The sequence below is a fragment of the Malurus melanocephalus genome, unplaced genomic scaffold (assembly GCF_030028575.1).
Source record: "Malurus melanocephalus ecotype Western Australia unplaced genomic scaffold, MMel_1.1 scaffold_113, whole genome shotgun sequence".
Lineage (NCBI taxonomy): Eukaryota > Metazoa > Chordata > Aves > Passeriformes > Maluridae > Malurus > Malurus melanocephalus.
Window position 1 is genome coordinate 1,796,155 of NW_026623345.1, and position 23,861 is coordinate 1,820,015.

The window sequence follows — 23,861 nt, forward strand, 5'->3', positions numbered from 1 at the left end:
GGGTGCAAACCTAGCAAACTGCATTATGACAAAAACCCACGTCTGGGCTACCACATTAACCTGTTAGAAGAGCTATAAATATCTGCTAGAGGAAAAGCTTTGGACAGACAGGAAATACAAAATTCATGTCTTCTCTGAAATGTTACATTTGCACAAATTCTCTATTTACATCAGGCACAGGTCTTGCTCTTGGCATACTCTAAGAGTCCCAGTCARATTCCCTTGATTTCTTGGACTTTTACTGGAAGATGGAATAACAAGGAGCCATGGTTGAGTGACAACCCATGCAAGGCATGTGACAAAGTTCAAGGAACATTCACATGTGACTTTATCAGCCAGCCTAAGTCAGGTGACAGCAACAGTCACAGCAGCCACACCATCAGCGCAGCCTAGCAAACCAAACACCTTAATAGACTCATATAGACCGTGTTGAAACATGTGCTGCCACAYTTCTACTGCTACAAACAAGATCAAAAGAGCATACACCTTCCAGTGCTTCAATCTGAGCTCAGATTACATTGCAGACATAACTAGTTATCTGGATGTAGCAACATATTCACCCTGACCCTTCACAGCACCATCCATCTGGTGGCTCTTTGTGACAGATGCCAGAGAGGCATTRCTTGAAGAACATCACATGCACATCACAATTATGAATTCATTAGAGTACTTCAAGTCAACTAAAAGGCCAGCTACAAGGTAGTGTGCCTGGAATCCTTCAAGTMGCCAGTTAAACAGGCAGCTGTCCCTGGAYTTATTGTGCCCAACAGAGCCCTSTTTTAGGCTGGTATAMTTGTTTTACTTGTTTTTATRCCCTGCTTATCAYTTGCTGYCCTGTGATTTTCTGTTTGGAACATMAAAYAGTGTTGGTATATACAGAGGATACCAGYTCTTCAAAAAGAAGTTAATTGTAATAATGAAAACTAAGGAGAARTAATTAATTATTGCAAACTTTTGCTTACATGTTTAATTTCTGATGAGGAACAAGGATTCATGCAGTTGCTTTGCCTTTGCATATATTTTGAAATTAGCTTGAAATACAATTTAATCAATCACATATACTAAAACAGCACCCTTCCCCCATACATGGCATTTTCTGCTGTGCCTAAACTCAGTCCAATTCAAAACCCAGTCACAGGAAAGGAAAAGCATCCTTACCTGCCACACTGGCTCTGTGTGCTTTCCTAACTTGCTCTTGTAGCTGGGCTGGGGAGTTGTCTTCTTCAGATTGTAGATGGCCACGTCGCCATCATAGAAGCCCACTGCCAGGAGGGAGGGGTGGTCACTGTTGAAGTCCAGGCACATGACACCACTCTCRCTGCTGAAGGAGTACTCTGGAAAGGAGGGGTTCTTCAGGGTGTAGAGCAGGAGCACGCCGTGACCCTGCTTCATGAAGTCATCTAAACAAAGACATATCAGATCAGTTTCTAGGATCCTCAGCTACTCAAAGGTAGGAACAGACAGCTCCCACCTATGCCTGAAAACTACATGAACACAAAGTCACAGGGGAAGGACGCCAGTCACAGGACCAAGTGGTCACATTGGTGTGCCTATATCTGAACACACTTTCCACCATTGATATGCCACCCCCAGGACACAGGCACAGTATGTTTAGGCAAAAAAACTACTGTTTGGGTGTGTTTGTCTTCAAGGACAAAAAACTGTGATGCCTTGGAGGAGAAGTATGGAGGAAAGAAAGAATTTTGTGGACACTTCTTTCGTTGGGCTAGCATTACACTTCTTTCTTTAGGCTAGCATTTCACTACACTGCAGACATAATAGCACCATTCCAATTTCTGTACTGGTGATACTCAATACTTCAGTCTCCACTACTGTTTCAAAGAAAAATATTTCACTAATGTATCTGTAAAGCATTAYATCAACTGACATTATTCATAACTGGACAACGTACAAGTCACTAAAGTTTTATTTTCTGTTTATGTCCAACATCTCCCTGCTTGGCACAGAAGAGCTTTTTTTTTTTTTTGCCAAGACTTTCCAATCCTTTTTCTATTTACTTTCACCTTTACTTTGCACTGCCTGAAATTAGCTCCCTCTATYCTCAGTAGGACCATCTTTCTTTTGTGTTGTTTTCTTATCATGCCCTGACTGTCTCTGCAATTGTTAGGGTATTTCGATCATGTAAAAAAACAATTTCCAAATTCTCTGAAAGGGAAAGAAAAGCTGTTGATGTAGATAAGCTCTCCAGAAACAAAGAAGGAACTTTGCTAATCTATGAAAACAATGCTACCTCTGAGAGCATCCAGCCTTCTAGTGCTTTTTATTACTGTCAATGTCTTCAGGCACACAGTATATGGGAAATAAATTTACTGCTTTCTGTGTTTGAAGTACTCAGTCCAAATCCTATTTCCAGAACAGTCCTCTCCTTTTAAAAGTGCTTCCTACCTTTCTTAACATTTGTCCAACCTGCAGGATCAGGTCTTGGTAAATGTGTACACCAGTGATAACACTAACATTAGARAACTCTCCTGGGCAGTAAGCTGATTCCAAGTCACTATGCAGATACACACATTTTGTATCTCATACTTATCAGGGCCACATGGGGAACATTCAAAGAACTGGTAAGGAAACACACACTAACATAGCAATTACTGCTGCTTTGTACTGGACTGTGGAAATAGAATGTTTTCACAGGTCTCTCTGTACTGGGGACAGATGAGGAAAACAGCTYCTTTATTTTGCAAAAAGGTGAGATTCCAAAACTGGCATTACTTTAAACATATCTGACCTCAAATAACATTTCTATTTTTTTTTTTTTTTGGATGAGGGGGAAGCTTATTCCTAGAATTCCAGCTGAAAAGGAAGTGAACATGCTTTCTCCATCAGAGATTCCCCAGTTTTTAATTCACARAATTGTCTTTGTTCTTATCCCAGTAATTTCATCGAACTGGTATTTGATTAAGGTCTGTGCATGATGAGGATGAATCCATCCTCTCCTCAGAAGCAAAAACACTTGAGAAGCCTGTGGAAACGACCACCAGGAGTGACTCAGAGTACAGTGAAGTCAAATTGGTTAGACAGCCTTTGAAYCCAACAAATTTCATGCTCTCAGTTCTCTTGGAGTGGGCTGACCAGCCAGGCATATTCCCAAAAAGTCTGTAGTGTATGCATTAATTTTCTGTCTGTTAGCATCATGCTGAGAGGCCGCAGAGAGCTGCCCCCTATGCTCCTTGCACAGACAGCATAGGAGACACCTCTTCAGGGGGTGATTCAGCCACCAAAGATCTGAATTGGAGGTGGATTGGGTTTTGGAGGTGGTTTTCTTCCCCATGATCTGACAGGAACATATTCCACCCACATTCCTCAATTAGAGATGATAGAGCAGGCCTTCATGAGGTGAAATAGCTCAGCAGTTTCAGCCTGTTAGTCTGGCAGGGGAAAAATAAAGCCTCGGGAAAAAGCTCTGGCAGACTGAAATGCAGGGTCCAGTTTGCAGATTATGATACTCAAATGCAGGTCTGTGTGTGGCTCTCTGTGCACTCAGAATCCAAGCTCCTGCTACCATCAGTAGCAGTAACACTTTAAAGGGGCATTTTCTGTGAGTGCTGATTTAATCTCTAGGCTCCACTAACTGCAAGGCCACTGCTGAATGTTAAACCATCTTAATCCAAGAGCTGAATCGTACTCATTGTCTCCTTTATGCTATCAAATATCATGGATGTGGGTTAAATTACAGATGTGTGAATACCACACATAAGGGTGAATAATATGATTGCTAAAGTACAGCYTATTCCTGATGAAAGTCAGTGTGATGAGAATAACCCACAATTAACACCGAAGCATGACACATAAACCCCAGTAAAACTAACTGAGCATAGGCATATAAATCCATTTTAATGAAGGGTGAGTCCTCATCCAGAGCTCTAACCTGTGACATATCCCCATACTCTTTAATAAATAAAAAAGGGCTTCTTTCATTATTGACATTCAATATTCCAGAATGGCAAGTGCAGCACATACCCACAGCAGCACATCTGTGGTATAGCTTTGAAGAGTAACATTTTCCAGAGAAAGGTTTTTGGTTTTCAGTAAGAACAAGCAGAGTACTGCACTTTACCCAAAATACTGCGCAGCCACGCTCTCGAGATGCAGGGTGAGTCAATGTTAGGAGATCGCAGAGCACACCTAAGCAAAGGCTGCAGACCTGAGAGCTGCCATCTGTCARCCAGTGCTGGAAGTGAAAGCAGTGGCTTCAGACCTGAAACAGATGCCCTGCACCTCATGGATGCACCAGTATGGCCTGGAAGAGTTGAGAACATCTGCCCCATGCAGACCCAGGAAGTGTAAACTGCCTTTTTCTTCCTGGGATACAAGGGCTGAAGATATTAGCGATATTGGACATCTTTTTCAGTAATCAGTGCCAGCAGGAATTGTTCTTTACAGAAGACACAAGGCAGCCCAGCAAGAAGAGGAGACTGAACAGACTCTTGCTGTAATGAGGATCCCTCAGTGTTCACCTGAGCAGAGGTTAAACTTTAGATTCTGACATATAACAAGTGTATGTAGGAAGACAAGTTTTGCTAAAGAAAGATGCAGATAGAGCAATTACTGGTGTCAACATGGAGAACTGAGCATCACATGCAAATAGAAATAGGTTTCAAACCAACTACGACCACTGTCTAAAATACTCATCTGCATTTGCCTTTAAAGCTGGACAGATTAACCACAAACCCTTTTCAGAAAAATACCGATGTAGTGATAGAAAAGTACCCCAGAATATCAYTGTGTTATCACCAAATAATTAAAGCAAAGCAATAACTTGAAAAGCATCTAAATCTTTTGTTCTGATGCTTACTAAGTATCTGTTTTAACAGATTTTTCACTTATATTATTCCTTAGCTGAATTTAAAAGAAATGTTCAGTATCAGATCAGATTTGTTTGCTGGACAGATTTTTTTAAAAAAACGCATTTATATCTTTCTCTGTTTGTTCATGACAAAGCTATGAGGTGTACATGGATTTCTTCCATTTCCTCCAAAATACGTGGTGGCTGAATCAGTACACTCAAGGCAACAACATCCTCGAGTGAGAAAGCACAATGCTTCGGGTAAATCCTGCAGCCACGGAATAAATCCCAGTGCAGGGACCCTCCATAGTCAGGAGTTACAGCAGGTATTTTTACTACATAGGAAGCCAGTGCTACAGTTTCTTGTGTGATAAACTAGCAAATCAYTTTCTCTTTGGAATATTTAAATCCCAAACAATGCAGCCTTATATCTTAGATCCTGTAATGCATGGCTTTCTATAAATCAAATCCACCAGCTGTCTTGCTGACATGGCTTGGACCAAGATATCATCAYGCTAAAAAGAACTATTGATGCCTCRAATCTGTCCTGTCTCCTCCAAGAGCCTGTCTGGGGAAAAAAAGCAAGATGAAGTACATTTGTGAACAGCTGATTGTTTCTGAGCATCACAGCTCACATCTACTCACATCACAAGTACATCTATTCTCCTTTCTCAGATACACTCATGCTTTGATCAGCGGGCTGGCTAGGATTCTATCCTTTAGGATTGGATTTCTGAAAAGCCAAGGGAAGGGGTTGGCTGTGCTCTATGCTTGGTGAGGCAATCTCCTCTGTGGAGGAGAGATCAGTTTCAAAGACAAAAATTTTGATAGCCAAAGATATAGCTCAGCTATTTATTTGTCTTTCTGATATTTGAAGTGTACAGGACAAAAAAAAAAGACAAGCAAATTTTACCCAGCAAATTGGAAATCTTCAAAACCCTGAACACAATCTAAGAATATTCCTGTGCTTCCATCTCTGTGGTATAGACGGATGACTGAGCAAGTCACAAATTAGTGAATTTTCAATACAATTTTTTTATCAGTGAGCAAACCCTGTGCAGCAGGGCACTGAGCATAGGCTAATCTAACCCACTGTGAAACAAGTTGAATGACCTTGCACTGCTCTAGCAAGACTCTCTCCGGGCTTATTTTAAAAAGCTGTGCCAATTCCACACTTTGCTGCAGTCGCAGAATTGGTGTGCTGTAAGAAAAGAAACAGCTGGCTCTTCAAGCTTAACTATATGCCAATAGTTCCGAAAAATCAGGAAAGAACAAATCTTTCCAAGAGCTCAGAGAGTTGGAGCATGTGCTGAATGYGTTTTCAAAGCTCTTCAGGAGTAACAATAATATCTGGAAGTTTTATAGCACTTGAGAGTGCTTTAAGCCTGTATATGCAGCATTTCTTTTTACAGAATGAGAAAGGGCAATGGAGGGGACTGCCAAAGACACTATAGCAAGCTAGAAYGGGGAACAGAGCTGGGCTCTGCTCAAGCAGACTGCATCACAGGATCCCTGAGAAATTTAAACTGGGCTTATGGTGCTCATTCTGCTCTTATTCCCTTAAATGCCCAGAGGTACTCAGGTACACCACACTTTTGTACAACACAATGCTATGTTGATATATCCCACATCATTACGGACCAGGCTGTGAACCACATTGTGGGCAATGAAAATATGAATGTTGGACTTCCAAAACAGTCACTTCCCAGAAAAGAAAATGTTTTGAGAACGCATTACTTCGTAACTCAAGGCCAGGAAGCCTGGCTTCCTCTTTTCCGCAGATCCAAAAATGTTATTGGAATATCCTGTTTTGAGCCTGATAGCTTGGTTTTGGCAAGTATATGCATACTTCATATGAAGATCTTAAAAGACAGAGAAGCCACTGTTTCATACTCCAGTTTGTTTCAACATTTAATCATTTTGAGTGATTAAAAAGCTGCACTTAATTCCTTACTTGACTTACCTGGCTTGCCAGGTAAGAATTACCTTGCTAACTCTTATTATGCCTACCTTGACTGGATGAAGGACTTCTTTCATATCTGGTGCTTCTCTTCATTAAGATACTTCAAAAACAGAACACTACTCACATTTCAGCATACTTTTGATAACTATCTCAGCCTGAACTCAAAAATCTCATTTATTTTCACCAGCACTGCAATAGAGAGTGCCGCTCAGCAAAAAACCAGGAAMCAAAATGAACTTTGCCACACCAGTGAAAGGCACTGCCACCACAGCTACAAAGAAAAGGCAACTTCTCAACAGACATGGAGAAGAGCAGAATATTAAGAAACTCTCCAGAGATATGTGGGGGATATCACATGGCTAGCGTTTGTGCAAGAGCCAGACATAATTCATTTCCAGCCCAAATTTCAACTGGAYGTTGTTCTCTCTCCACCTTTGGGGCATCCTCTCCAACTCCTGAATCAACTTGGAGCTCTCTCTGAGTTATCTACAGTTTTTCTRTATGCTTTGAAAAATTTTAGCTCTGGAATCAAACATAATATTTCAGTATTAGTTTCACTAATGCTTAAATAATATTTCTACTGCTATTCAGGATTCCCTGTTTGCACACAAGGATCATGTTCAGCCTCCTTGCCAAGATACCACACTGAGGACTCAAATTCATTTCTTGTCCACAAAAGTGGGGTTTTCCCCTCTTTTTATTTATACAAGAGTTGCTGCCTTCCAAAATACAACAYTTCTTCTTGTCTAGGGAAGTATAGTATTATATTTGACTGCATTAAAATGCATTTGCATTGAATAATTCCAGTTTACCACATTAATCACTCTGTACGACAGCTCTGTTCCCAGCATGATTTACAACTTCACCTGCCTTTTCATCAGYCACACATTTCATCTGCTGTGAGTTTATATTCCCATCCAGACGACCAATGAAAACAATGCCTAGCTCCAGGGTTACYACAACATTCCCTCTGGGATGCTGTCTCAGATGATAATTCCGCCAGCATTTGTTTTCTGACATTTGTCAGTGGAAGTGGAACACCCCTGTTGAGACCACCTGCACTTGCCCAAACTCAGTGAGAACAGGCATCTCCTATCATAAGGAAATATGTGCCCTCCAGTTAGCAGTGTTGATACTGYAAGATCTGCAAATGCTGAGCAAGTCTACCAGTGTAGAGGCAGCAAATGATAGATCATTTTGGCTTATGCTGATTCAGATGCTTGAATGTCAAATTTAACATTCTGCTTGACTAATCCTTGTTACTTCTGATAGTTAACATTTTAGCTGGGGCTCTTAGGAAGCACAGGACTTGCAGTTTGGATAAGAGAGGTACGAATCCAGAATTTCAATGTCTACTGGATATTTTAGAGGAGACAAAATTGACAGATGATGAGGCAAGCTGTTAATTTACACATGTCCTGAGGCCTTGTCGCAGTCCTAATAAGTGCTGTGGGCCCACACATGTCAGAGGCAAGACACATCTCAGAAGCACAGATGGATAGATATAGATAGCCTTTCTTACACAAAAATACAAAGTCTGGCAATGTAATACAAGAGAAAATACAGTCAGCTAGGCCAGCAAAAAGGAGTCCTTAGAACTGTCTGGAACCATGCACTGTTTGCCAGTGCATGCAACAGCAGAGGCTCAAAAACAAACAAAAACAGGGGAGAAGGGGATGAAAAGATGTAGCACTTTCCTGAAAAGAGCAGGAAGATCTGGCTTTCATCTCATGTCTCCCCTGAGAGTGAGGTGAGCAGGTGAGCACTACAAAAAAGTAAGGAATATGTGACTTGGCAATGCTCTATATAAAACCACAGTTTACTCATTCTGATCAGACAGGCTTTTGCATCATGGTCTGGCAGACACTCTAACTCTTCCTTAAATTTTCTTCTTTAATTAAGATGCTCATGAAGGCATGATTTCACAACTTAAATAATAATGGTGTAGCTGCCTGTATGTTATGAAAGCTAACATCAGGTTGAGGGAGGGGATTCTGCCTCACTGCTCTGCTGTAATGAGACCCCACCTGCGTAATCTCTGGGATTCTCAGCACACTGGACTTGAACCTGTTGGAGCGAGTCCAGAGGAGGCCATCAAGATGACCAAGAGGATAGAGCACCTCTCCTATGAAGAAAGGCTGAGAGAAGCATTTGTCTCTGCAGAGCACCCTGGAACTGGGAAGCTGGAAGGGTGCTAATCCTCCCATTACACACCGGACAGCATTTGGCACAATTAGCTGAACTTTTGCTTCTGCCTTTCTTGTTTTCATTGACAAARGCTCCAATTTTGACAGTATTTCACTTCTTAATACCTGAGGCTCTCTTCTATCCCTGTTCTACGAAACTGGCACGTTTGAGAGCATTTGCAACCAACTAAATATTTAAGAGTGCCATCAAGTGGCCGAGTGAGGGGCTTCTGTTTGGAAATCCCCAGGATCATGCCACAAATGGACATCTACTAATGAATAATCACACCAGCCTGCAAACAAGCTAGGCTGCCAGCATTTTAATATTCCTGACCGGAACAGCTCTGAGGGGGATGCATATACTGCAGGAGATACTTATGTATTCTGTAATTAAGGGATGGGAAAGTTACAGTTTTATGACAGCGCTGTGGTCTCTTGGAAGCAGATAGATGACGCCTGATGAGATGGACATGTACAGCTCAGGCCACGATATGACAATGAGAAATGAAACAGCTGCTCTGAGAACATTTTTGAAGACATTTGGCAGAAGACCCAGATTTGACAGAAGAGCAAGGAAGAAGCAGAGTCAAAYGCATGGGCATGCAGTCAATATTGCACTAGCATGCACCATGAAAATTAAGAGTAGCCATTACAGATACAACACCTGCCCCTAACCCACTTGCAGCAAYGGTTAACATCAAATGCTTAGGGGAGTATTTTAATAACTGCATAAAACCAGTTATTTTCTTCTAGTGGACTGCCAGGCCTGTACTAATTTATTGTTAAACATCTCTTAGGTCTCTAATGGACTTCTTCCTGTTTTTCTGTGTAGCCAGCTACTGAACGTTAAATTTGGACAATATTTTTCAGCATTCCTKTTTGTATAAGGCTGGGATATAAACCAGATATTCACTTCTTTGACAGAAATGGTGRGGGGTTTTGCCTGCTTTAATTTTTAGTACATGAAATATTATGCATCTTAACCAGGTATGTTAAGCATAATACTGAGGTTAGCATAAGTAGATCTTAAGAGCTACTAAAAGTAGATTTCAGAGAAAAAAACTATTAGTTAAAAAAAAGTAAAATAAAAATGAAAGTAGAAACACCTAAATATTTCTCATACTCAAACAGAATCACAGAATCATGGAATGGCCTGAGTTGGAAGGGACCTTAAAGATCACCTAGTTCCAACTCCCCTGACATGGGCAGGGACACTTTTCACTAGACCAGGTTGCTCCAAGTCCYATCCAACCTGACCCTGAACAGCTCCGGGGACAGGGCATCCACAGCTTCTCTGGGCAACCTGTGCCAATGACAACCTCACAGTAAAGAATTTCTTCCTCATATTTAATCTACACTTGCTCTCTTTCAGTTTGATGCCATTCACCCTTGTCCTGTTATTACATGTTCTTGTAAATTATAGTCCTTGTAGGCTCCCTTCAGATACTGGACGGTTACAAAATCTTCAAACCCTTCTTCTTTCCAGGCTGAAAAAACTCAATTAACTCAGCATTTCCTCATAGGGGAAGTGCTCCATGCCTTTGATCACCTTCATCATCCTCCCCTCCAGACCCGCTCCAACAGGGAGCTCCTGCTYCCTGCTGTCCCTCCTGTGCAGGGTCCCCAGGGCTGGATGCTCCAGGTGGGTCTCAGCAGAGCGGAGCAGAGGGGCAGAATCCCCTCCCTCCCCTGCTGSCCACGGTGCTCTGGGTGCAGCCCAGGACACGTTTGATGTGTGGGTGAGCCTTTTCCCAACAGCAGCCACTTGCTAAATTTCATCAATTATTTAAATTTAGCATGATAATGTTGAAAAATTAAGGGTGTGTAGATTGTCCTACAGAGTGAGCCTCAAGTTCTTCACACAGGAAAGTTGTATTCTGCTTGTCTTATAGCAAGAAAAATARAAGTGTAAGGATCAAACAACTGAAAGTCACTTACTTGATTCACCACTTTGATCCCTCACTGATACAAAGAGTTAAGCATCTGTGAATACTTTTTCTTCCTGCCTTCTTTGGCTGACTTAATTTCACAATATCCTAAAAGTCGCTTTTATCCTCTCTCAATATGTTACAGAAGGTGATATCCACGAAAATATACCATGCAAAATAATTTTTTTTAAAAAAAAACCAAAAATCATACACAAAATGTGAAGTTTTCATATTGTTCTGATGTTAAAGGTTTTTACAATATGCAAATTTGGCCTGCGTTTCTTTTTCAATGGTCAGAATTTTCAAAGTATTCCTGACAGAGTCTTCATGTGAAGTGGCCTATCATATGAATCAGTGGAGGTTAGAATCCAGATATTTCTAGGTATATTCTACAGTCTGGCAGCCTAGTAAATATTACCAAGCATGAAGAGAAGAATTGAAAAGTATGGTTGTGTTCTCTAAGCTAGGACCAACAGAGGAAGATTTTACATTGTAACACACGTGYTGCTTTACAGAACCAAGAAACCAAAGGCAAGCTAAGAACAGTCTGAACATCTCACAAGTTTCCACTAATGAAAACATTAAATTAGATAGATTTCCTTCAGGTTTTTACTAATGCATTCTGTTGAAAAATGAYCCACACTCATCTCCAGAACAAAAGACAGAAAAGTCTTTGAAGAAAGTCTTTAATGGGGCCTTTTACAATTTCTTTGTAGCATTCCACCCTAGGAATAATGACAAGCCATCTAACTTCAGGARCTTACATATTGCTAGAATTAATGATGGAATGTGTTCAATGCAGATTTGTAAATTCTAAGGCTAAAGAAGATAGTTGTGATGAATAAATCCTTTATTTGYTCCTATGCTTAATTACTTCCACCATTAAAAATTCATTTCCAGCTTTCTGAGATCTCTGAATTCTACTTCCAGTTGCTAGATTATGTCCCAGATGAAAAAGTAAGATGAAAGAGTTCTTTTCTATAAGACATCTTCCTTTCCCTTCAAGTAATTAATGGACAGTAATCAAATCACTACTTTATCTTCTTCTTAATAAAATGAGTTGAATTGTTTAACAATRTAACTGTAAGGCATAGTTTTCAAACGTAAGTCATATTGTGGTTCATCTCTGAACTTTTTTCAATTTTAAAATCCATTTTGAAGACTGAACTATTAATAGCTGGATATAACATTCCAGTGAAAATCTCAACAGCATCATACACGGAAGCAGCACCTCTTCCTCCTGCTACTCTCAAGTAAGTGAATGCATAGAGTATCCCATATCAGACCCCCTTGGACACATTTCCACCTCTGCTCTTCCAGATTCTGCTGGAAGTTTCCTTTCTAAGAGTGTACACCAAARYAGGAAAMTGTTTTCAAGTCCAGTTTCATGACTGACACAAAATAATCTAATCATGGACAGCTGCTAAAAATGCTGATCTCTATTCCCCTCTGCCATTTTTGATTCCCTCCTCACTATTCTGACCCCAGTGACCCTGCACTTCATAACCCAGCTGAAAAAACAACCGTTTTAAATGACACTGCCATCTCTGGGAACTGAYGGTGACATTACATTTATGTAACACTCAATCTATATAACCAGCAATTCCTAAAATAACTCTAAGGAGGACTAGGTCTTTAAAGGCTGCCTGGTGAYCCAGCTGTCTGACTGAATGCTAGCCAGTAAAGACAGCTGAGTTAGAAGGCATCCTGCTCTTCACATGGGATGGTTAGGAGAAGTTAGGGGCTTTCCAGAACAGAATCATGCTGTGATGGCACAAGTCTGSAGATGCTGCAATCCAGGTTGAATAACCTCTTTGGAAAAAAATTACTCTGGAGTCATTTCCCTTCCATGGGAATCGCTGGAAAGAGCCTGCCATTTCTAGGACTGCTCTACAGGATGTGAGGTGAATGTTGATCTGGGTATTTGCTGTTTTCTGTGAGCCCCTTGGCTTARTTTTTCCCATCCTTAAGAAGTAAAGCAGCACTGCGTGACCTCMTCTGGGAAGACACAGACTCTCAAGGCAGAAGGAAACCTCAGACTTGACAACAATGAAGACCATGCAAGTAACTAAAACAGGCAGGCAGAGATCCTGCCCACTCTGCAATCCCAGGTCACCATGAAGGAGCTGTCACATCCATTGACTCTGAAGTCAGTCTAAACAACAAATAGATTACTGCAGCTCCTGGATGGAAGAGAACGGCAWTTAGAAATTAGCTCTGCTGGGAGAAGTGCACTACGGGTTACCCAACACATAAGTATTTCCAGTTTAACCCTTCGTGCAAGATACGTTTGACCAGGAGGAGGGCTGGRACTTCTCGTTGGTTTCCTTGTATCTTATAACACGTAGATGCCATAGCTACAGCAGAGAGGGCTTCAAAAGAACAGTAGAAAGCTGACCCCTGGTGTTKGGAACAGGGATACAGACAGAAGACAGCGAGGAAGGCAAGCTGCTGCGCTCCTGGGCGCTGCCTCACGGTCTGTCTAGCTCTCCAATAAGATTCATTCACTAGCATTGCTACAGACGAATGAATAAAACCAGCTGATGAATGAAAGCAACAGGCTAGTGCCYGGCAGGAATATTGCTGTTTTCATTTTTATGCTTTCATATTAGTTCTTTCTTCACAAAGCATCTAATCAACCAATGCTGTACAGCAGAAAATTAATGGTTTCCTTCAGGAAGCCACCTCGTGATGCCAGAGAGTACAATGGGATTGTTTGTAAATATTTGATAAGAAAAGGCAAGAAAAAAGGTACCAACACACGCAAGAATTAACACTGTGCCACTATCCAGTGGGGATATTTAYAGTAGAGAGGTGATGCCAACCACACATGTGGTACTACACCAAACACCTCATGAGTGACTCTGCCCTTACAAAATCAGGATTCACAGACCCAATCTGTAGACAGCTGGTTGACAGCAGCCATCACAGTTTTCAGAGGATACGTGGGTATTCTATTCCACTCCATCTCTGCACAGAACACAGAAGGGAGAGTGCTGGACCACCTTCAGTGTCTTTATGTRAACGCTCAGCCCTCATTTTGCCAGTCAAAACAGGGGATAATGCTCAGGGTAGGAAAGAAACCTTCTTCCTAGGTACTCAGCATCCTTTGAAAATTTCCTAAGGAGCAACAAAACACATGATGTGTGCCCACACATGGTCCTCTGTGGATGTTTTAATGCAACAAAACCCTGTTTTGAAGAGTCACTCTCTTCCAGGAGTCTCACTCCTAACTGAGAGACATCAGCAGTGCTGTGATGAGCTTCAAGCTGCTCYGCATGCACATCTGCACAAGGAACTAAAATAACCCTGCAGCACAGTCACAGGAAAAGAGACCCTTCTCCAGGAAGGATGTGTCCTTACTTGCCCAGATGGCTGGAGTGGGAAATCSCTCATTAACTTCCCAGTCCAAGATCTTTCCCTGTACTTCTAAATTTCACCTTTGGTGCTATGACAAGCCCTCTGGCAAGGTGTGCCAGGTGCGCTTGTCCAGGTTTTTGCTCCAGCAAGTGAGTCTGAAAATGCTGAGACAAGCTGCTTGAGAGGAGATAAGAAGCCCTATCCTCTTGAGCTTTAAGACACTGGTTTTAAAAGTATCACACATTTGTCAGAAGCCATCAGGCAGAATTAAGCCTCTCCTAATATAATTAGAGGCCCACTCCAGCCTGAYGTTATATAATTCTTTAAATTCACACTTTTTGTATGAAACCAACRTTGCAATAATCAAAGGATAAAATCAAACCAACACACTAATTAAAAGTTCTTTTCAACAAACAATTAGATAAAAAATTATTTTGTAATGCAGAAGGCAGAAGCCATCAAATACCTTTCCAATGAACAGAAATTATAATTTCATAGCCAGACACTCCAGTAAACCTAGGCATGAAATCAGAATACAGTCTGGCAATATTTTATTGCCCAAATGACTCTTCTACTCACATAGAAAATACCAGTAAGAAGTGGTATTACCCTCCTCATCACAACTGGCAGAAAGCTTTCATTGCACATTTACCTCCGACATTACACGTGGTTTTCAGAATTCCTGACCTGCAGCTGTTTGCTGAAATTTCTTTCCCTGGCCAAACTTTTTTCTCTTCATCTGGAAGCCACATTCTGCCCTTTATCTTAACTAATCCTGCAGTTATGTAAATACATACTAAGTAAAAGACAAAATGCATGATGAATAGTGCAAATACCACCCAGTGCATCCTGGAGAAAAGCTGATGGTTCAAGAAATCATACAATTCAAACTGGGAAAACAATAGCTTGTGAAAGTGTGAATCAGCTGCTGCTCAACACAGAACATGCCAACTGACTGGCATTTGTAAATTAATTGAGTTTTCTTTTTGGTGGCATCCACCTTGAAAGTCCAGTTGAATGAATTTATACACTGTAGYGCAAGTCAAGAAATAGCATTACAGTCTTAATATTCAGACTGGGACTTCATTCTGTCAGCTGTAATACCATATGCAAGAAATGATAAGCATTTGTTTCAAAGAAGAAAAGGAAATTGCAATTTTCAGAGCATGCTGTGAAGTCTGGAAGGATTAGAGGCTGTCAGAGATCCTGCAGTACAAGAGGCATATAGGAAAGAAGATAAACTCTGATGCCTTTAAAGTATGGAAGATCCCATGGCTTGGAGTTTAGGTGGAAATGTTGAAAACTCTTTTTCAAATCTAAAAATTTATTTCAAAGTTGCCTTTGCAAACTTAATTAATTTTTCTTAGTGGGAATACAAATTTGGAAAATTACATTAAAAACCATAAATAATTCACCCACAAGAGCAATTTAATCTCATTTCAGACAAACCAAAGTGCTTTAAAGGAAGCAAATGAACAACAAGGAGCAACAAACTAATAAAGGTGGACCAGACCCATGACTTACTGGGGATTTCCTATTGCATCCCAGAAACTAAAGAAGAACTGTGAGCTGGTCCCTCAAAATACATGAAATGCATGTTACAAGTCATCAGATTTGCAAAGGCACAAGCCCTTTGGATTTCACTAAGATCACAGGAGACCATTTATTTGGGAATCAATGCCTCTACTTTCATGAGGTGACGTTGCTTAGAGGGTCATTCAAGGAGAGAGGCAGAAGCTGCAACAGCGGTGCCCATTTCCTGAAATCTGGAGTGCTTCAATAGCAGGAAGTTTTCTTTTCAAGCCTCAGCTGTATTATTTAAACAATGTTCTGCTTCTGCTTTGTTTTAGACAAAAACACTGCTAGCCTTCATGGCAATAAAGGAAGGTTTTAAAACATCAAACAAATTCCACCCTGAAATTATAGAGTGCAAATAAAAAGAAGTCAAGTCTTTCAATTTTTAATAATCTCATAGTGTCTTTTCATTAGAATGAATGATCAACTTGGCAACACCATGCCACACTCAGGGAAAAACTTCCTACCCAYCAAATAAAATTTATCTACTCCCTGAGAGAATAACTCCCGATGYCTAAAAGTATTATCTTTCCCACTGATAGTTCTTCCTGTTTTCTCCRTTTCATGTATCAAATAACTCTGCTGAAGACATCATAAATACTTACATTGGTTGCAAAACAATTTTAAATATACTATTTTTATAAAGGACAGGAAGATAAGCATTCCATCACTCTCATTATCATATAATTTATGATAATGATACTACTTGACCACATACTACTTTAAGGGCATCTACAAAAAAACCCCCACCTATTAGCTAATATACTTGTTCAGCTACTACATACAAATATAGAGATATTTTGCCCATAGTGATTTGTAACAAAAATTATTTACATACATGGCCTTGCTTTTAAGGATGGCTACTCTGTGAAGTTTAGCAAGGGGAGATCAAGGCATACAGGGAACATGCAGAGATGACACTTTGCATGCTTTATAATATGTGCTCTTATTGATAATGTTCTGCACTATAATGTGACTKTGAGGTGTTACTGACAAAAGTCTTGCAGAAGTCGAGGTAGACAATACCCACTGCTCTTCCCTCATCCATCCATGTAGCTGCTTCATCATAGAAAGCGATCAGGTTGGTCAAGCATTATTAACCCTTTATGAATCCATGCTGAACACATGTGATCCCCTCCTTGTCATCCACATGGTTAGTGATGCCCTCCAGAATGAGGCACTCCACCCTCTTTCCAGGGACTGAGGTGAGTCTGACTGGCTGGTAGTTCCCTGGGTCCTCCTTCTTGCCCTTTCTGAAAACTGGGGTGACATTAGCTTTCTTCCAGTCCTCAGGCACTCCTCCTGATTGTCATGACTTGCCAAAGATGGTCATGAGCAGTCTCACTACACGTCCATCAGTTCCCTCAGTGCTTGTTGATGCATTCCATCAGGACCYGGGACTTGGGATGTCAGCATCACCCAGGTGCTCTCTAACTCAATCCTCCATGATCAAAGTCTTGTTACCAACATTCCTTCACCTTGATCTTCTGGGTCAGAGATCCCTGAGGGCTGCTCTTGTCAATGAAGACGAATGCAAGGTGTTCAGTAACTCTGCATTGCCTGAATCCTCTCTTACCAGTGTCTTCACCGCATTAAGTAACAGGCCCACATTGTCCTTTGTCTTCCTTTTGTTATTGATGTATTTGAAGAACACCTTCTTGTTCTTGACATTCTTGGTGAGAAATCCAGATTCACCTTGGCCCTCCTTGTCTCATTTTTACTTATTCTGATAATATCCCTGTATTCAATCCAATAGCCTGTCCTTGCTTCCATCTCCTGTGTGTTTCCTGCATATGCCTGGAATTATAGGACATTTTTATTGATCCACATAGGGTCTTGCCTGCTTTGCCTGATTTCTTGCTCRTTGAGATGCATTGTTCTTAAGCCTGGAAGAAGTGATCCTTAAATATCAACCAACTCTCTCAGGCTCGTCTTCTCTGCAAGACCTCTTTCCATGGAATGCTTCCAACAAGACCTCTAAAATCCCCCTCCTATTCCCAGGGAACCACTTGCCAAATTGCATTCTCCAGACAGGGATTCACCTTAATTGAAGTGCCTCCTTAGCTTGAAAGACTCTGAATGCACCTAACAATGCAGATCATCAAATCATATCTAAGCCTGTGAAAGCCTTTTTCTTTTAAAAAATCATAAAAGAATTCTGTGCCAATTATTTATATGACTGAGTTTTTCAACAGCAACACTTTATTACAGAGGTTGCACTCCTGTAGTCATGACAGATTAACAATCATTCAATCTTCTTAACAAGGACTTAAAAACTTTTGAGCTTTAATAGCTGATTAACCACAGCAAAGTATGCGTTCACTGATAAATAAACCTTACAGAGACAGCAGCGGATTTTATCTGTGTGGCTGATTTCACAAGCACAGTTGCATCTGACAAATAGAGCAAATGGAAAAACCTCTCAAGGTCACTGGATCCAGCGGATCTGGGGGGCCACCAGAACAAATCCATAGCATACAAAACTCTTCCTTGAACTAACACATGTGCTTGTACAAGTCTTAAACAGCTGTTATGCCTCCTGGCATTCACACCCCTTGATACACTTGCAGAGTAGTATTGAAGGCCAAACAAATCAATTCATTTCCTTTTCCATTACAYTGACTCTCTGGAATTCCTCTGAAGAAAGTGACATATAAATCTGAACTGTTGTAAGGTAAAAGGAATTTTTAAAATACTCAACTTTTTTGAATCTACACAAGTAACTGAACCTCATCCTCAAAGTTCTAATGCAAAGASTTAAATGAAGACTGGATCTTACTGTTATCTCTCAGATGCAAGTCAAAGCACTCAGATTAAGAAATCTGCTTTGTACCCAAAATTAAGTTTTTAACTATGAAATATAAAGCAAACAGAAGGAAACCCAACCCTTTAAAATACAAAGTGAAATGAAAAAACAGTTAAGTATCTGGCATGAGTAAATACATTACGGTTAAGTAATGCTGGCTTGTGTTTTTATCCAGATTTTACTTTGCTATTTATCGACCTAAGCATTGGATTATCAGGTAAACAGGTCATGTGTTAGGGCAGGTTGCAGGAATCCCTTGCTATTTCCTAAGAGATAAGGAAGTGACACCCAAGCACAATAACAGCTGGCAGTACAGGGGCTCAGTGGGCAGCTCATCCCCTGCTCTTGAGAAGATGGTCGGGACCACTACAGCCTCCAGGCCTGACRAATTTTTTGCTACTTAGAGTGTGAGAAGTAGAGTTGATTCCAGGACTTTTGCTATGGAAATCTCAAGCTATGATGAAAATATAACCTTAGTATTTGGAGGGAATGCAAAATAATAAAAAAAAAGCAAATAGTGTTAATATGATAGAACACAGGCCTAAGAACATCTGTRTCTGGGAAAATGAACCTCTAAAATAAAGCAAAAATTGATCCTTTTAAGAGAGAGTGTTTAGCACTGYTTTGCCTGTCTTCAATATCTGTTGRCCATCTTCTCCTGCTGATTCAAGGGTTCTCTCAGTAAGAATGGGTAGAAAATCTTTTGCCTGATTTTCATGGTAAGACCATCCCCTTGACATGGATGACAAAGAGAGCTAAACTATCTATCCTTGGATTCTGCTGTGCAAATGCTAAAAAAATAATTCCCACAGTAACTTAAATAGAGCCATTTCCAGAGACAAAGGTAAAAAAAGGAAAGATRTCAGACTAGTTTTATTGAACAGGTAAGACTCTATGGTACACAAATGTTTTGTCTGCTATGGATAAAAATACACTAATCAAACTAACTGGGCTACACAGAGAGGTAAGTGGGTGGAATTTAATGGCCTGCAATGCACGGGAGACACAACAGGATGGCTGAGCAGCTCCTTTGATCCCCAGGCTCTAGAAAATCTGTTAATGCATCTTTTTCCCCAAGCACACCAGCAGAGCTCTTTACTATTTCATGCATAACAAAATGCTTCAGCAAACGTTGATATTGTGAGTTGACTGAAAATTACATGTATTAAAAGGTTAAGGCTAGGAAAAAACAGGCAAAGCTCACAGAAGTTTTATTGCAAATCAGTAATTAAATCTCCAAATGAAATTCCTCTTTCATTTGATTCACTTAATGCATTATGGTTATTAGGTTACAKTTACTAACAGAATATAATAGGTCCTTTCTCTCCCTGCATATGTGGTAACAGATACTTCATATTTGGAAAACAGATTTTAAAATGYAATTTTCAGTGTAATTACATTTAATTGATCACAATTGGATGTATGATGGCTTAAATTTCCAGCACTGATTCCACTAGGGAGKTTCTTCAAAGACTGTCAGACCATGGAGGAGAATATAGATGTTTTGCAAATGATCTTTAAAGCCTCAAATAAGAGACAAWGCAGAATGAAGCCCCTAAAAAGGTTAGAAGAGTGAATAAATCGGGCTCCTGAAGACTGTAAGATATCAAGGACAAGATTTCACTACTTTAAATCTTGCTCTAAATGAAAAAATCATATCTGCAACAGACCAAAATTTCACAGAACAAATAGAATATCTTTAAAATTTCCACACTTTACATTTTTCAGAGGATGGTAATTTACCACATGCCAAAATTAATTGTTCTCAATTGCTCATMTGCTATTAAGAGCCACACATTGTCTGGCCTGATTCAAGTAGCCCCAGCTCTTCTTTGATCTTGTTACATCATTTGTCTGGCAGATTAAAGATCCCTTGTTACATGATCTGCTTTCCCAATACAGGGAGTTAACAGACCACAATCCAACGACCTAATAAGCTTTACTTTGACAAGCTGAACAAACCAAATTCCTTAAATTTCTTTCCCAGGTCAGTTGTCCTGCTCTTAGATCATTCTTTCTTTCTTTTTTGAACCCTTTCCAGTTTATTGCCCTTCTCCTTGGCATGTCAGCAGTGATGAGCATGCCTTTCCAGGGTCATTTCAGCATTAAATTAAAAACTGCTTTTAAAAATTCTTCTAGCTCCTCAGTTCCGTTCCAACCCTTATCTATAGATTCAAGGCGCTCTGATGAAATTCAGCATAGGGGTTTCTTCCTAAAACACTTTTTTAATCATTGGCCACAAAAATAGGTCTTTCCTCTGTAGGGCWGCACAGCTTGAATTTTTTTGAACACCGTAACACAGATTGATGCCTTATATTCTGCTACAAAGGGATCCAAATTGCTCTTTGACTGATTGTTCCATTTCTTGAAACCTTCCAGAGATTTGTGTCATAAAAACTTTTTGTCAGCAGTGATTTCACAGATACTAGAATAATAGATTAGCATTAGACCTAGTTAATAATGRCTTTGATATGCTTGCCTAAGAGGCATCAGATTGCTACATTTTATTTCTTATTTTATTCCCCAACAGCCTCTTTTAATTAATACAAAGTATTAACGGAAAATTCCTTACAGCTATTAAAAAGTCACATAGCATAAATAGCAGTCATAAATTAGTACATAGCAAGCTCAAGTCCTCCAGGGTGTTCCTTTTTGATTGTGGGGATACTCAGTGCCCAYACWAATGTTTTACAGCAATTCACACAAAGACTTCAAATTCCCTTTTATTTCTTCTCTCTGTTTCTTCTACTGATGCTTGTTTTCTGTTTTGTATTATCCTTTTACAGTAGCAACTTAAAATACAATTAAAATCATTGGCATCTATGCAACCATTATGTTTTATTTCTGGGATTGTCTTCTTTTTTTTTCTCATTACAATTTCACCACTGATATTTAGACATCACTAAGTCTTGCACCAACTACCAATAATAACTGGCATCACCAGTACTTGCAAGAGGGACAGTCTTTCAGTTTACAGTACAAATACCCAAAATATCAATTAAAAATGCATTCACAGCTAAAAGGAAGCACTCAGACACTATGTTGGTACAATGCAGCCGTCAATCCTGTTACCAAAAACAGAGAATGAGTCTCATGGGCCTTTTACCATTGAAGATGTATTTMATTTTATCAACTTGCACACTGGCCACATGACTGAAAGAACAAGAAGACATTTCCCCAAAGCTGGAATCTGTTATAGYATACCAGTGTATGCCAAACAGCAAACTGAATTCAGACTGCAACAYGAACTTCTCTTTGAGTGAGGTGTGTGGGCCACATGAATCTCTATCAGCCTTTTGTAGTATTTGACTCAGAAAACTTCAATTGCTTCACTTGGGGGTATAAAAAGTCTGACAGTCACTACTGTACAGTAAACAGGCCATTATGTGAYTTGGGCCTGACAGCCCCTCCTCTCCAGACCAGTCCCCTTACATGAATTACATGTACACACAGCCTTGTACTAGGCAAAGAATTTCATCCAAGCAATATAAAATGCTTTTTTTTCTCTGTCTGACAAGATCTTAAATCTCTATTCCCAGTATAAAAATAAACTCATGTAGCTTAGAGAAAGATTAGTAGGGATTTCTGCTCCCAGAAGTCTTCTCTGCCTCTTCTGGGAACATAATTTAAATATATAAACATATTGGAAGAGACTTTCTGAGAGCTGCTTCAAAGATCTGAAATTTTTAGGCAGTATTCAATCCACTTGGTGCTTTTTCTTAAAGCTCTTTGGCCATTCATCAGAAAATACCAAATTTAACTGCTGCTAGTTATGTAAATCCATTCCACACTATGTTCCCCATCCTGCATCACAACATTTAAATCTACCACTGCAGAGAAGAAAACACAAGAAAACAAACACCTGGCACATTTTGTAACACTGAGCCTTGTTAAGCCCACTGCCCATACTGTTAAATCAAAGTTTTCAGGCTTTTTAAAGTTCTGTTTCTCAAACATATATTTCTGTCCTTGTCACAAGGCTTGCCTGTCATCTAAGGGCTATGCTGTCAGCGATGACAGGAATTATAGTGCATGCAATCATTATTAGGTGGACTAAGTTTAGACCTCAAACCATGTTTTAAATAAAGTATTATCTTGCATGGACATGGACTAATAACTTTCTGAAATTATTTTCAGTTCTCTTTTTAAAGACTTTATAAAGTATCAAAGAGCTGGGCTCCCTAAATATCCTTCTGGACAAAATGTCCAGCTTGCAGATAGATAATTACATCGTGCAGTGGGTGAACACTGGCTGATGKGTAGGGCACAAAGGCATTATAGTAAATGGGATCATATCAGGCTGACAGCTGCCCACTGGTAGGGCTCTGCAGGGCCCAGTGCTCTTGAATGTCTTCATAATCAACTTGGACATAGGACTTGAAGGAATCTTAAGCAAGTTTGTCCATGATGAAGTGGGAGGAGCTGATGTCTCCCTCAAAGGCAGACAGGGAGGCCCTGCAGAACCTTGGGAAATCACCAACCTTATGAAGTTTAACAAAGACAAGTGATGGATTCTGCACCTAGGATGGGATAACCCTGGATGTACAGACAAAATGGAAAACAAGAAGCTGTAGAGCAGCCCTGCAGAAAGAGATCTGGGGGTCTTGGTTGATGAGAAGTTGAATGTGAGCCAGCAGTGCCCTGGAGCCAGGAGGGAYATCCCTGTCCTGGGGGGCATCAGGGACAGCATYRCCAGCCAGGCAGGGGAGGGGATTGTCCTGMTCTGCTCTGGGCTGGGGCAGCCTCACCTCGAGTGCTGGGGGCAGTTTTGGGTGCCACAGAACAGGACAGATATAAAGCTGTCAATGAGTGTCCAAAGGAGGGCAATGAAGGCAGGGAAGGGCCTGGAAGGGAAGCTGTGTGAGGAGYGGCTGAGGRCACTTGGTCTGTTCAGCCTGGRGGAGACTGAGGAAACCTCACTGCAGTCACAATTTCCTGGTGAGGGAAARAGGAGGGGCAGGCACTGAACTCTGCTCTGGGGTGACAGTGACAGGAGCGGAGGGAACGGCCTGAAGTTGTGTCAGGGGAGGTTTAGATTGGATATCAGCAAAAGGTTCTTCATTCAGAGGGTGGTTGGGTACTGAAAAGGCTCCCCAGGGCAATGGGCACAGCACCAGCCTGACAGAGCCCAAGAAGCATTTGGAAAACACTCTCAGGCAGAGGGTGATGTTCTTGGGGATGGTTCTCTGCAGAGCCAGGAGTTGGGCTTCCATTATCCTTGTGAGTCCCTTACAAC

At 40.6% G+C, this 23,861-nt stretch overlaps 1 protein-coding gene across 1 annotated transcript in view; it reads right to left on the reverse strand.

Moving 5' to 3' along the window:
• Nucleotides 1–23,861, reverse strand: part of DNAI1 (dynein axonemal intermediate chain 1) — a 135,547-nt gene that overhangs the window by 73,644 nt on the left and 38,042 nt on the right. Inside the window, exon 13 of the mRNA XM_057369673.1 lies at nt 1,159–1,400. Coding sequence (XP_057225656.1) covers nt 1,159–1,400 — 242 coding nt within the window. The remainder of the gene's footprint in view (nt 1–1,158; nt 1,401–23,861) is intronic.